Raw genomic sequence first — 14,360 nt, forward strand, 5'->3', positions numbered from 1 at the left:
GAATGCAGGAGGTAGGGGTGCAGAAACTACCAGGCACATGATCATGGATGCAAAAGGGAAAGCCTAACGCACAGCAATAGGGGGCTACATCAGATATGCCAAGGGAACAGGGCAAGATTAGACCCAATGCTGGGAACAACATATGTCACTTTACTTTAGTCACTGTGCATATAAGTAAATCACATAATAGTATGTTATAAAAACACAACTATTTCCTAATGATCAGTTTCAATTCAAATTTCCAATAAAAGTTAAGAACTTCCTAATTCGTAATTTCAATCAAAACTTTTGATAAAAGCAACAACATATGGGATTGTGTCAGCAACAGACAGGTACACACAAGGAGTACAGGCTATCGGGCACGCCTCAAGGAGCAGCATGCAGTTAGTGCCTCGGAGGAGAAGTCAGGAAGGCATCCAGGAACAGAACAGATATCTTTATCCTGTAGTTGCCAGGTTGCCAGGATAAAGATAGTGTCATATGCTGCGCGGCAGCAGCGTCACTGAATGATAACCAGGGAACAATGAAACACCACAAGGATACGAACCGGCGGGAACTGGACCTCGAGCCTTCCTTACCTTGGGTGAAGTGTGATGCAACAGCGAAGTGCCCCATCAGGAGGCGTGACAGGGAAGAGCCCCATCAGGAGGCGTGACAGGGAAGAGCCCCATCAGGAGGCGTGACAGGGAAGAGCCCCATCAGGAGGCGTGACAGGGAAACTGCGGGTGGAGCGGGGACATCAGGGAAGAAAGGCGCATGGAGTCGCCCTCAGCCGCCGGAAGCTCCGGACATGCGATGGGCCTTCAATAGGGGGACGCGGCCCAACTTGCCGGCTAGGAGTCCAATGAGCATTTAGAAAGGATTCCTCCAATCTGAGGGTCAAGTGAGCCACCATAGACGCAGCCACAGATGGGAGAGCATCGCTGCCTGCAGATGGAAGCAGGCTCTATGATAGAAAGCCACCTTCTAGTGGAGCTCATTGCTCAGGTCGGAAACAGCCTCCTCCTGTCATGCGGTGAGCTGCAGGATGAGGCCAGTGCCTCACTCCTAATGTTAGGCATTATGGCAGTGCCTGGCAAATGCCTGTCCCAAGTGTACACACAAAACGATTGGCTTTTCCAGTTTGTTTTCATTGTGGGATATGCAATCCTGATTTTTGAAGGTAGGAAAGGAACAGAAGTCCAAGACTAGAACCGGGACTGGGCGAGCTACTGACACCTGCTATGTAGAAAGTACAAAGTAATGAAAACCATTCTTCTTGGCAGATGTTACGATTCTTTCCCAAACAAGACACACGTGCTTTATTTATGTTATATCTTCATTGTATAGACATATCAAACTTAGGGACAGAGGTGCTGGCGCAATGTTCTGAATGGGGGTGCTTGCCAGTGGTTTTTCCGAACCCTAAGTCAAGAGGGGTTCAAAAATTGCCAGTGAGCCAGCAAGTGGAGCAAAAGCGATAACTCAGGTCAGCTTAACACATTTCAGAACATGCATTGGCAAGAGGAAATATAAGTGAGAAAGGGAGAGTGAGGGTAAGAAATAAAGCACAAGTGTGAGAGGAAGGATGAGGGGGATTAGGAGGGGTATGGTGGGTGTGTGGTGAATTAAGGTTGTAGGGTAGGTGGGGCTAGAGATGGGGGTACAGTGCATGGTGGGGTAAAGAGAGAAGGGGTAGGATTGAGTAGAGAAAGAGGGGGTAGGATGGGTAGTGAGAGAGAGAAGGTTAGGGTGGGTTGATAAGGGTAGAGAGGGGGTTTGTTGGTGGGGGTAGATATTGGGAGGGTAGAGAGTTGTGTAAGGTGGGTACGGAGGAGTAGAAAGTTGGATTTTTGGAGAGTTGGGTTTTTAGAGAGTGGAAGTTGGGTGGTGGCGGTAGAGAGAGTGGGGGTAGGGAGAGTGTGGGTTGGTGGGGATTGAGAGAGTGGGGGTGTGGATAGGGTCAGTGGGGTAGAGAGTGGGAGTATGGTGGTGGGTGGGGGTAGAGTGAGTGGGGGGTGGGTGTGAGGGTAGAGTAGGGGTTAGGGTGGGAGAGTGGGGCCGAGCAAATACGGGGTAGGGTTGGTGGGCATCGGTAGAGAGAGTGGGGGTAGGGTGGTGGTAGAGAAAGTTGGGGTAGTGCGAGTGTGGATAGAGTGGGTGTTGGTAGAGTGGGGGTACAGCAGAGAGTGGGAGTAGCATGGGTGAGGGTAGAGAGAGTGAAGGTAGGGGTAGAGTGTGAGGGTAGGGTGAGTGCGAAAAGAGGGGGCAAAGAGTGAGGGTAGGGTGGGAGAGTGGGGTAGAGGGAGGGGGTACGGTGAGTGGGGGTAGAGAGGGCGGCTTGAGGTAGAGAGAGTAAGAGTAGGGTGGATGAGCGGAGGTAGGCAGGGATAGAGAGTGGGGGTAGGGTGAGTGGGAGAGGGTGGTTGCAGAAAGCATTCATGTCACTACTCTCAAAGCATGCTAACTACATTAAAATGATAGAGGCAAATATAAGTATGTCTATGTTTGCTGATCAACTTTGTGAGATATGTAGTATCATAAAATAGGTTGAGCAATAATAGTATGATTTAGTTCTATTTTTTTCTCATCCTGCATGCAAAGTAACAATAGCATTATGCAGATTAATGTAAGCCTAAGAAATCCCCCTTGGGTTTTAAAGTCAGAGTCAGTATTTCATAAAGACTGCAGCATTATGCACCCTTCTCACTTCAGAGCACTACTAATGGGTAGTTGGCATTACGCACCCTTCTCACTTCAGATCACCCCCATTCACATGGTAAGTGCGGTCCTGGACGGGTATTAAGTGGGCTGGGGCCAAACCCCTGCAGTCTCCAAAAGTGGCTACAGAGCCCTCCTGGAGCCGACCCCAACTAGCCCCAGCCAATGCAGACACCTCGGGCAGCCGTGTAGCTGAAGCACTGCACTGTTACATGGACTGCTGCAGGTGTCAGCACTTGGGAAGTACTGACATGTGTAGACAGCCAGTGTAACCGTGGCTTTGGCTACACGGCTGCCATATGCCTCTTAACTTTTCGGGAGTACAGAATCATCATGGAGCCCTTTTACTGAAGGAGCCTGTGGTTTTTAACCACTGGGTGCCTTGAATGAAAGGGCTGCCTGCTGCATGTGAGAGCTGGGACACACTAGCGTCACACCAAAGGTAATAATGCCAGTGCGCCCCAGCTCCCCTGCTTTCACCAGCCACCTTGCCCACACTCAATTGGCGAGAAGGGGGGCATCACGTTAGGGGGCGTGGCCTAACTACACACATACCCCCTGAGAACCCTCCTCGATTTAACATCCCATTTAATCCACTGACTCTGGTGTACCTACTTGTACGGAGTGCCGGGATTTCCGCGGGCCGCAGGAGCTCCTTATACAATGCATACTCCTCACTCCCAGGAAGGCGACCATTCTGTGTGTCTACCACCCCCATAGGGTCATTCCCAAACCCCATGCTTGCTCGCAAGATTCAGCCGCGCGTCTCTTCTGTTTGAAAGACCTGCCGGGACTGTGCCTGGTTACGTCCTAGGAGCGGAGCAGAGCAACACAGGGAACCTCTGTGGCAGCAGAGCGTAAACATATCCTTAACGTAGTTTATAACACCACTGGGGGCATTCCGATATAAAAGGATGCCGTTTGGATTGGCTTCTGCAGCCGCTGTGTTTCAGAGATTGATGCATCATTTGTTTGACGGTCTTCAAGGAGTACACCATTTCCAAGATGACATCTTGATATCTGCAATGTCCGAAGAAGAACATGATGCAAAGTTGTTAGGTGTGCGACAAGTCATACAGCAGAAAGGTATGACACTCAAAATCGAGAAGTGTAAGATAAAGAGAAATGAAGTAACTAATTTGGGTCATCGCATAAACACAGATGGTATAAAAACGGAATAATGCCCTTTATGAAACGATTCATTCTTTCTACTAATCCATTCCCCATGGGATGGTATAAGGCTGTTGTATTATGCCTGATGGCTCTTCCAGACATTTTTGAATTTCCTGTGACTTGAGCTCCATTGTCAGATATTATTTCTAGTGGCTCACCTTCTCTGTTAACAATTTCCTCCAAAAACTTAATTACTTTCATTGCTGATATGGATTCCTCAATGATTCCGCATTCCACCCACTTGGATGTATAGTCAACCAATACAATAAAAGTAAACTTTTTGTGGTCCTAGAGTTTCATACGGTCCAGCTATATCAATTGCCAGCTTCGTCCAAACAGTACTGGGAATCTCTACTGGTCGCAGTGGTGTGACTGTAAACATGTCAAGTGCAGCTAAGGATAAATGAATGTGAGTGGGAAATACAAATAGACATTTAATGACTGGATGGCGTACAAGCCTGCAATAATCCAGCAGGTGGCGCCAGTGCTCCATGTGCTGGTCGAGATAAATGAGAAAACGAAAATGTGATGAATGGCTCTCGATATCAATAAATAAGTATGGTGCGTTGCCGGTGATATTTTTACAAGGATTATGACCAGGAGTAGCATATGTTTGTTTTTTTAGAATATTCACATATGTGTCAACATCTACCATGGTATATGGAGAACCTGTATCCACCATAACTTGCAATGTTATTCCATTTATTTCCATTGGCACCCACTTTGTACTTCATCTTCAACTCTATCTGAGATCGCTAATAAACTACTTGGACCACCAATTTCTTCCAAAGCTTTTATGCTGGTCATGGCAGCATCTCTTCCTCTACCATATCGACCAGTATTTATTGCATATCGAGTGTTGAATCTGCCTCTTCCCCTGTTGTTGCGACACACTTTTCCAAAATGACCTATTAGTTCGCATTTATAACACTCAGCTGACACAGCCGGACAGTCTTTCTCTGTATTCAAATGCTTAAGCCAACCACATTTAAAACACTTGTTGGGCGTTCTGTATGCATTTTCTCTTGCTTGTCTAGATCCACCATCAATATCGGACTTGACTATTCTTTTGACTATGGCAATTAAATCCTCATCTTCTTTGCCATGTTGTCCACTCATTTCTCTAACCGACTTTACTCATTAAACAGCTGTATCCACCCCACAGCTTACTGTCTGTTTCAGTAGCTGCAGTCACTGTTCCTGTCTTTTGTTTTATCTTCACTTGCACCTTCAGGTTCCTCTAGTCCTCGCCTCTATTGTAATAAATTGTAATTAAGTGTATTGGATGGGATAAAGCTGGACTCGAGACACAGACCTGCTGTGGAGTCATGGTGTTTGTTCCAAGCAGCTTTATATATATATATGTACAGCATCCAGTTTCTCTTGAGTATGTACAGTTGACAGAAGACAAGACTGTAGCAGAAACCCACCGGCCATCCTTCACACTCCAGCTCAGGCCCCCAACTGACACTCAGAACATTCATTCACAGAAGCACCCAACACTCTCCTGAGCTGCATTCATGCATCAGCATTCTACATCAAGCACTCTAGGCCAGTGACATAAGACAGGACTACATTATAACATCGCCCTTTGGACAATCCTAATCATTACAAGATCCTGAGAGGAGATCCTACACAGTCTCTGCGGTGTACCATCGCAAGTCTAGTGGAGGGAGCAGCATGCGAGGAATACATCAGCACTAAAGAAGCCGCCTTTCTTACACCAAGGTTTCCCAAATTACAAGTATTTTATGTACTACCAAAGGTGCATAAGGGCATATCACCCCCCCCTGGTAGGCCAATTGGAGCTGGAATTGAATCCATACTGGAGCCTTTGTCGCAGTTCGTGGATTTCTTTTTAAAACCTGAAATCCCGAAAATGCGTTCGTATTTGAAAGATACCATGAGCGTCTTAAATATGCTCCATGAAGTCACTTTCGATCAGACTACACAATTTTTGGTGACATTAGACATTGAGGCACTCTACACGAACATACCACAGACAGCAACACTGGAAATAGTGGAGAAAGTGCTACGGGAATTGGAGACCTCGCCGGCAGTGCCAATAGAGTTCATTATGCAATTAGCTGAATTGGCCTTAACCCAGAATTTCCTTTTACACAATTAAACCTTCCATCAACAATGCTCGAGGACTGCGATGGGTGCGACATTTGCTCCATCTCTAGCCAATCTGTACGTGGCAGAATTCGAAGAGCAACACATCTACACAACAACAAATCCCTTTCGATCACAGATATCCCTGTGGACAAGATACATAGATGACATCTTGGCTATATATATATACAGGGACAGAAACTTCATTTGTGCAATTTCTGGACTGGCTCAACTCCCGGAATCCTTTTCTGAAATTCACCCACAACATCTCCAAAGAAGTGATCCACTTCCTAGATGTAGAAATTAAAACTGACGGAGGACATTTATCGACCACCGTTTTCAGGAAGCCTACAGACCGAAACGCACTATTAGACTACAGAAGCTTCCCCCCCCGCGCAGTTTACGGGAAAATTTACCCTTTGGCCAGTTTTTGCGCTATAGGCGAAACTGTTCAACTGTACAAGAATATGATTCCCAAGCCAAGATTCTAGCAGAAAAACTGGTGGAGAGAGGGTACCCCAAAAAAACAATCAAAATGGCCTGTAAAAGAGCGAGAAATATCCCGCGGGCTATCACTCTTCAGCAAAACACACACCCAGTAGCCGAAAACACCATCACTGCAGTGTTTAGTTATTCCAACAAAGTTAATCAAATCAAAAGAGAAATTATTAAACTTTGGCCATTACTGAACATGGGGACGGTCACATTACCAATACCACGTTTTGCCATCAAAAAAAGAAAAACCATGCGAGACAGCCTGATTCACTCATACATACCACCCCGGGATCCGACAAGACAGACCACCCTGTGGGCCACTGCATCTCCATGCGGACATACACCATGCGGCCAATGTAACGTCTGTGCCCCAACTAAAAAATCCCAAACACTGCAGTTGGGCCTACCCACTCCGTGGAAACAACAATCATTAACCAACTGCAACACTTCTAACGTGATCTACCTGATCACATGCCCGTGTAACAAAAACTACATAGGGATGACGAGACCCATTAAAAAGCGTATTCAAGAGCATATGTCCTGTATACGAACCGCAAGGGAAAATGCTCCCTTAGTTGAACATTTTAAAACATACAGACATAAAGCCAATGATTTGACATGGACCATTATAGAAAAGGTGAACTGCCCAAGATGAGGCGGAGATATGGCCAACCTTCTCCTTAAAAGAGAGCAGAAATGGATCTTTCGTCTACAATTAGACAAGGTGGGACTGAACGAGAGCATTGTGTGGCAAACACTCACATTGAACAGTTGACCACAAGGTCCAGGGCACCTGAATGCAAGAGACCAACAAGATGCACTTCTATTAGCGAGACTCTGCAGCCCTGCATCACAGACTTAGCACGCTGTCACAGTGCTTTCGCTACCTGAGCATTCCACAACCCTACGGTCACATACGAGCTCCAATTCTCGTATGAGACGACCCGATCAGTGAGGCCCACATTGAGACAGTGCTACACAATATGGTTTATGACACTAACTTAACCGCCTACACAGAATGTGTTCGCTTTTGGGCGCGTTGCCATAGTGATAGTCAACAAACAAGGTCGCGATAGCCCGCCCTCACCAAACATGTCCGGAATTATGCCTGACTTCCGGGCACACGTGATTGGACGCGTAGCCACGATGCATGACACGGACGACGCTAGATGGTCGTCACGTGATCTCTAATGGGCTCAAGATCCGCCCTCCCGCAACATCGATTCGGGGAGAAGAGTTACAGAGCAGCGGACGCATTGTAGTACGGTAAGCCGTAGAGAACACTGGGCGCATGCGAAACGGGAGTGCAGCTCTGGTATGGAGCATCCTCCAGCACAGAGCCTTTGTGCCTGTTCGCAGTGCGTTTTTGAGCGCACTAATCAGGTAGTGCTCCCCAGTAAATATACAGATCCCAATAGAGTTCCTTTCATTTATCTTGACCCAGGAATGCGACATTAAGACTCGAACCATGGTGACAGTTATGCCTGATACCTAAGGAGACAACCTGCGAAACTACAACATCCACCTTGCAGGTTAGTGTCTATGCATGTGATTTAGACACCAAGAAAAAATTCCATTGGAGTAATGGCAAGTGAGTTATAGGGGAGGGCCATTGCGACAATTGTAAAATAGACAACCACGTCCGGTTGGGTCCCGGGTTTCCGGCTTAAATACCAGTATATGTCCAACCCTTGAATAATCAAGATGATAAGAGGTAAACCACACCACACCCAGCGTAGTGTTTCTAAGAATAGGATCAGCATTAGAAAAGTGCTGATCTTAAAACCATTTATTGGCAGTGAACAACCAATGGTGCTGTGTGCACTTAAGTTATCCTTTTGTTTTGCCACAGATCACCTGTCTGCTGCAGCCCTGCCGCACCAAGGAGGTGGTAAAGTATTAATTACCCACTTTCCCGACCAGAAATCACACATGGGGGGATTGAACTGAGCTCTCTCACTCCCGTGGTGTAAACATTGAGAAAAAGACTGTCCTGAAGAAAGCGACCCCAACAAACATGAGTCGCTGAAACCGGTAGACAGTAATTGCTACAAATGATAGATACCAAACTCACTTTCTATACATGAGCAATTTTTTACAACTCTCCACTCGCTATAGTAAAGAAGATCAATAACTAGGCAAGTGGAGAATTTATGTTATTTGTGTCTTTTTATGTAGGTCTGAATTCAACGTCAGAAGTTTCCTTACCTGTGTAGTCATTCCTGTTTTAACAACAGTGGATGGGGGTGGACATACCATCCCTGGCAAATAAACTGCGAGATAATCCAGTGGATGGACGCTCACCCCATCACGTAAGCACTGTTTTTAGATCTGGTATTTGTCTCTTCCCATGCATACACATAGGGGAAGAGTGTGGTTATTGGGCACTTTGATGCAAGGCTGAACGGTGTTCAACATCTAGAAGAAGTTAGTGTCTCTTCTTATCCTTTCCCCAGGATTTGTAGGCGGTCCAGCAGCGCTACCCAGGGACAGTTTATGCCACAAGGAAGGGAGATTTAGAATCTAAATCTATCCTTTCCTGTCTTCCTAAACAGCCTTGCTAACCGTGGGCGTTAAAACCCACAGTAGTTTCTTACTCTGTTAGAAATAACTGTGCCCTTAACCACGTGGGTTCTATTCCAAAGTATAGACTGTCTGCCTTGCTTTAGGAATACAGACTATTGTTTGGTTAGTTTCACGTAAACTTGAATAGAGCTGACCCCTGAACAAGGGCCTGGTATTAACTTAGTCCACACCTTTCTGTTATCTCGGGAGGATAGCTCAGCGGCAACGCGCTCGCCTTGGAAGCAAGACGACACGGAGCAACACAGGTTCAATCCCCGGGTCCATGCTTAGAAACTTCTGAGTATTAAGCGCGTTATAAATAACCCATCATAGCATATCAGCATCTTATCAGGGTGATGGGTATGTGCATCTTAAAGGCAGCAGAGGAGCTCCAATGAACTACCCATTCCCTGCCCTCTTCTAGGGCAATTAGACTGAGTCATGCAGATGTGTTCAGCTGCCCAAAAGATTATTTAGGGGCAAATCTAACACTTTCATATGATCTACGCCACTAATGATTTACACAAATCCACAACATTAAAGACCAGGTGCATTTAATGGTTCATAAATAATAATGAAAATGTAGAGATTTCAGGCGCAGCACACGTTTGTGCACTAGAATACGTTAACTCACAGCACACATGTGTGAATCACTCACGATGCCTACCTGCTGCTAATGTGCACTGCGCTCCCAAAAACATGCTAGTTTGCACAACACCTAAACCGATGCTTCAGTCCTTACTGATGTGAGTTCGCTGTCACGCCGAAAGCCACTTCTCCCATCATGCTTTGCGCGTGGCCGGCTAGTGTTGTTCACTTTCACATCTCAGTCCATAGCGGGCCTCTGTTTTGGGGAGTACTGATCAGTCTGCGATGGCCCCGCTGTTTCCTTCCTACTCACTGTTACCTCCACTGCAGTAGGAAAGGTCAGTGCTACTTAAATTATATGTCTTTGACATGTTATGTATGTTCTTTGGACTTGTTCGTGTGGACCACTAACATGCCTCGAATGCCTAAAATCATTTTGTCAACTTGGTCCTTGAAACTGCAGGCAACAGCTAATTAGAGAACACTTATTATGTCATCATCTGCTGACTGATATGCACCCGAGTCCTGCTGTAGAATATTACCTTAAATAGAACAACCTTTTCTTTAGCCCAAAAGTGCTTTGCCAACCACCTCCTTGCCCTCTTCAAGCTCTGATGCCGCTGTCCTCTCAGACACGCCTTCCACACCGCGGAAGTGAGGCTCTACCAGCGACGCTGGCTCTTTTACTCCTGAGCCACCAGCGCCCCCACCCCCATCGGTTGCCTCCCTGCACTTCCTTTCATTTGAAGATTGCCAACCAATAGCGTTGCAGCTGTCCATTGCTTAACGTGTTAACTGCAAAGGGGCATTTTTATTTTGAAAGCACATGCACAGCAGCAATTACCTGCCTAAAATCTGTGCCTTCCTCCAGCGCAATTAAACATATCCCACAAACTGTTTTAGCTATTTGCCTTATTCTCTCATGTTTATATTTACCAAGCCAACTAAGTAGAATGTAACATTTTCCTGACCCTATGGGCCTCATCACGAGTTGGGTGGTAACCCTTAAAATGCAGCAGTAATGCTATTACCGCCGCATTTAAGGGCTGGGCCTATCATGAGTTGGGTGGAAAAGTGAGGAGAGAGGTAAATATCCAGCTATCCACTCATTTTTGGCACTATTACTGCTGGTGCTATTACTGCCAGCGGTAATAGTTCCCCCAACCCCATTGGGTCCAGACAGGACCCAATAGGGAATTACAGCAGTGCCGCTACTTGTGCGGTAACGCTCCTATCGCTGGCGCTATCCCAGCAGAATTACTGCCGGGATACCGCCAGACTCATGGTGAGGCCCTATATATGAAGCATGCAAGTGAGCCATTAATATGTGTCCAGGATGTGACAACAGAGGTAGTCATTCTGGAGACTGCAGGGGATATTTTCTCTGGTTCTGGCCCTGTACTGATTTTCAGGACACAGGTCAATACACATCCACCCACTTTTTTTCAACAGGTGGACGCAACCCCTTTTGTGCGTTTTTGAGGAGCAGCATTAAAAAATTAAAAAAAGTGTTCAGCTACTAGGATTTCACACCATGTTTTCATGTTTCCAATGCAGACAATTACCCACAAGAACACACAAAAGTGCCATTAAAGCACACGTCTCATGTTTGGATTTTGTTTTCTTTGGAATATTTAATTATAAATTGTTGGGCTTAAAAGGTGGGCACCTTTTACACTTTGCTAGTGTAGTTATTGGAAATTCTCTGATAATTTTTTCAGGTTGCTTAACTTGTTTTTGAAAGGCCATTGCTCATTTGCCTTGTGCACTTTCTTCTAAGGGGAAAGGTCAATTTAACTAAATTTGAATATTTCCCTTTATTTGCCTATATTCTTGGGTGCCAGCTTTTGATTTTTCTCTGTGGGGGCAGACATTTCCACACCGAGTGATGCGAGGGAGCTGTATCCATCCCCTGGTCATAGCAGCACCTTATGCAGCGGGAATAGCACACAAGCCATATGATTAACAGGAAGGTCTAAACATTTAACATCTCAGCAACAGTCACCCAACCTGCTGAGTTTGCCTTTTTATCATTCTGCTATAGGATCCCCTGCTACTACTGCACCCGCAAAGCAGATTTGTCCTGCCACCCCTTTCAATCAAGGGTCAGGCATTTTGAAGTGAGCAGCACTTGCTAATTTTGCAAGATGCATGCAAACACATAACCAAGCCTGAACCCAGCAGGAGAGGAGATAGACACCCTGCCACAACTAGCGATTTAGAAGAGCATGGCAAGGAGAAGGAGTACAGCTAAGCTCTCTGCCACATGTACTCAGCGCCTACGCATATATTATTGAGCCCTGCACGCCTCCACCTTTTATTTTTAAGGACTTGAGCCCTGTTAATTTTAACATTTGAAGACCTGAAAATTGCTTACTTCCCTGCCTCAAGACCTCCCCCAGGTAAATTGGATCTATCACACTATAAGGCTGAAGAGGGATGGGTAAAGTCACTCCCTCCTATAAAAAGGTACATGGGCAAAGTCACCCCCTCCTATAAAAGGTACATGGCACAGAGGAAGAACAGGAGATACTGTGATCGCCCATACTATTTCGAACCAATGATTGACAAGTATGTTGAGAGGTGCCCACTCAGCCAACCCTACAGCCCAGGAGCAATACAAACATTACCCAGAGTGGACGAAGAGCCTCAAGCTGCAACTAAGGAGACTCAATTGACAGTGTGGACTAAAGCACCAACAAGCCAAAGCCACTGACTTCGTTAGAGACACCACGACATAGCAGCATTAGACAGGAAGTACACGTGCCATCCACACATCGGGACACAAACACGCACCTGAATACACAAAGAACACATGCGTCCAATTCTATAAGTCAGAGGACAGATACATGTACACACTGTTGTAGCTTTTATCATTTTGTCATTAGCTAACGCAGCCACACAGAAACCACAAGAAGCAAAAGATCCTGAACAAGCTTGTATGCACTTAACCGTATGGAACTGCAGGAGCACCTATGGGACCTGACAGAACCACGTGTGATTAACAGATGGAGAATCTAGAATAGCACGAACATGTGGAAGCCATGTTATGGCTCAAGGGAAGTTACAGCAGGCCACAGACCCTCAGCAAGAGCTGAGCTGAATTCAGGCTGAACAAAGAGCAAACATGTGAGACAGGGCCCTCAGCCAAAGCACCAGACACAAGTAACATTCCAATCCCTGAACAACAGTAACACCAGCTGCAATAAAGATGAATACATCCTCATAATTCAGAGCTGCAGAAGCCCAAATCACGGTCTCTGAACACTGGATCCGGCAGACTCGGATGATGAATCGAAACCGATGCTGGGAAAGAGGAGCGATCTCACGCCGCGAGACAGAGGCTTGCAAAAAAGATGTTACATTGAGAGACGAAGTGTTGCACGATGTGAACGGGCACTCTAATAGACTATGGTGGTGCACACAAGTTACAATGTAGACAATTGTTCTTATTACCATGAGAAGGTACACCAAGAGCTGAGAATCATTTTGGATCCCAGGACTGGAGACGTCCGCTCTAGCCAACCACAGTTTAGTATCCTAGGGGTGGGTAGCAATGGGCAAGAACCAATGGTAAGCTGTCGCGTTTCGAGGGTTCCACGATCAGTCTGAGGAATCACTTGGGTCAGATGCCGCTAAAGTAATTCAGACTTCCTTCCTGAGAGCACAGCTTGCAGGGAAAAGAAACACCTGTCAGGCCAAGGGCTCAGGCAAAAAGGCAGAACGCACAGCGGAGCTAGAGGGAAGAAAACAAACAAAGCAAATATTACATACCGTTTGTTGACAATTTCAGTCCCTCTACCCCCTCCGAGCCCCACAAGCTTACCTGTGTATTCTTTTCCTTCAGCGGAATACCTACTTGTGACAATACACAAGAATGGGAGTGCGTGAAGGTCAGGGAAAGTTTTCTTGCTTGAATGAAGGGGGACCATAGACTTCCCTCAATGATGGATTAGTGATGTCAACAGTAGAGTGTTCCCCATTCCAATGAGTGAAAACAAAATCAAATGTTCCAAGAGCAAGTAGGCAAAAGAAAACAGCAGAGCGTCCCACTATCCAAGGAGTGAAACAAATGGCTCAAGATCCAAGGGGGCGGAGTAAATGATGAGCACAGCAAAGCGTCCCAAAAAATCCCACAAGTGATGAGCACAGCAAAGCGTCCCAACAATAACCAAGAAGTGAGGTTTCTCCACTCGGGGAGCGGGTGGCCAGGAGTGATTTGAAGACTACGGGGTTGAAGGGAGCCGGAAACCAGACATGAGAAGCAGAATCCAAAACAAGTCCGAGGTGTATTCCGTGGTCGAGCAGGGGAGTTGATCAAACGAAGGTCTAAGGCAGAACCAAGGAGACGATAACAAGGTCCAAGGTAAGCATAGAATTCAGGAACCAGAAAGGCAAGAAAAAGGGGAACTTATTCCAAGAGCGTAGCTCGCGTAACGCAATGGTTTAGGAGCACCGGCTTACTGGGGGCGTGGCCAATTATAGGAAGTGAAATGAAATCGAAGCGTGGAACGCACGCAAAAAGAAAGTAAAGAACGTTCCAAAGGTTCCTTGCGGGCATCGTCCTCTTGGGAGATGTAGTGGATTACCGGCGGTGGCGTCGGCGTTGCCGCAAACGCCAAGTTAAACGCCACGGGCTTCTCCCCTGGGCATAAGAATACCCTAAGAAACCGGGGGACGTGACAGTACCCCTCCTCAAAGATGGGCCTCCCCCGGGTCTCGAA

General features: G+C 46.4%; 1 protein-coding gene across 2 annotated transcripts in view; it reads right to left on the minus strand.

Annotated features, from left to right (window-relative positions):
• The window catches only part of LOC138580178 (early activation antigen CD69-like), a 68,893-nt gene that overhangs the window by 43,117 nt on the left and 11,416 nt on the right, over positions 1-14,360 (minus strand). The window contains exon 1 of one of the 2 annotated variants that reach the window (XM_069650505.1): positions 3,316-3,636. The exons of the other annotated variant lie outside the window; for it this stretch is intronic. Coding sequence (XP_069506606.1) covers positions 3,316-3,439 — 124 coding nt within the window. The 5' untranslated portion in view covers positions 3,440-3,636. Of the gene's footprint in view, positions 1-3,315; positions 3,637-14,360 lie in introns of those variants that run through there. 2 annotated transcript variants of the gene reach the window in all.

This window comes from Ambystoma mexicanum, chromosome 3p (genome assembly GCF_040938575.1).
Source record: "Ambystoma mexicanum isolate Mex_15411 chromosome 3p, UKY_AmexF1_1, whole genome shotgun sequence".
Classification (NCBI taxonomy): Eukaryota; Metazoa; Chordata; class Amphibia; order Caudata; family Ambystomatidae; genus Ambystoma; species Ambystoma mexicanum.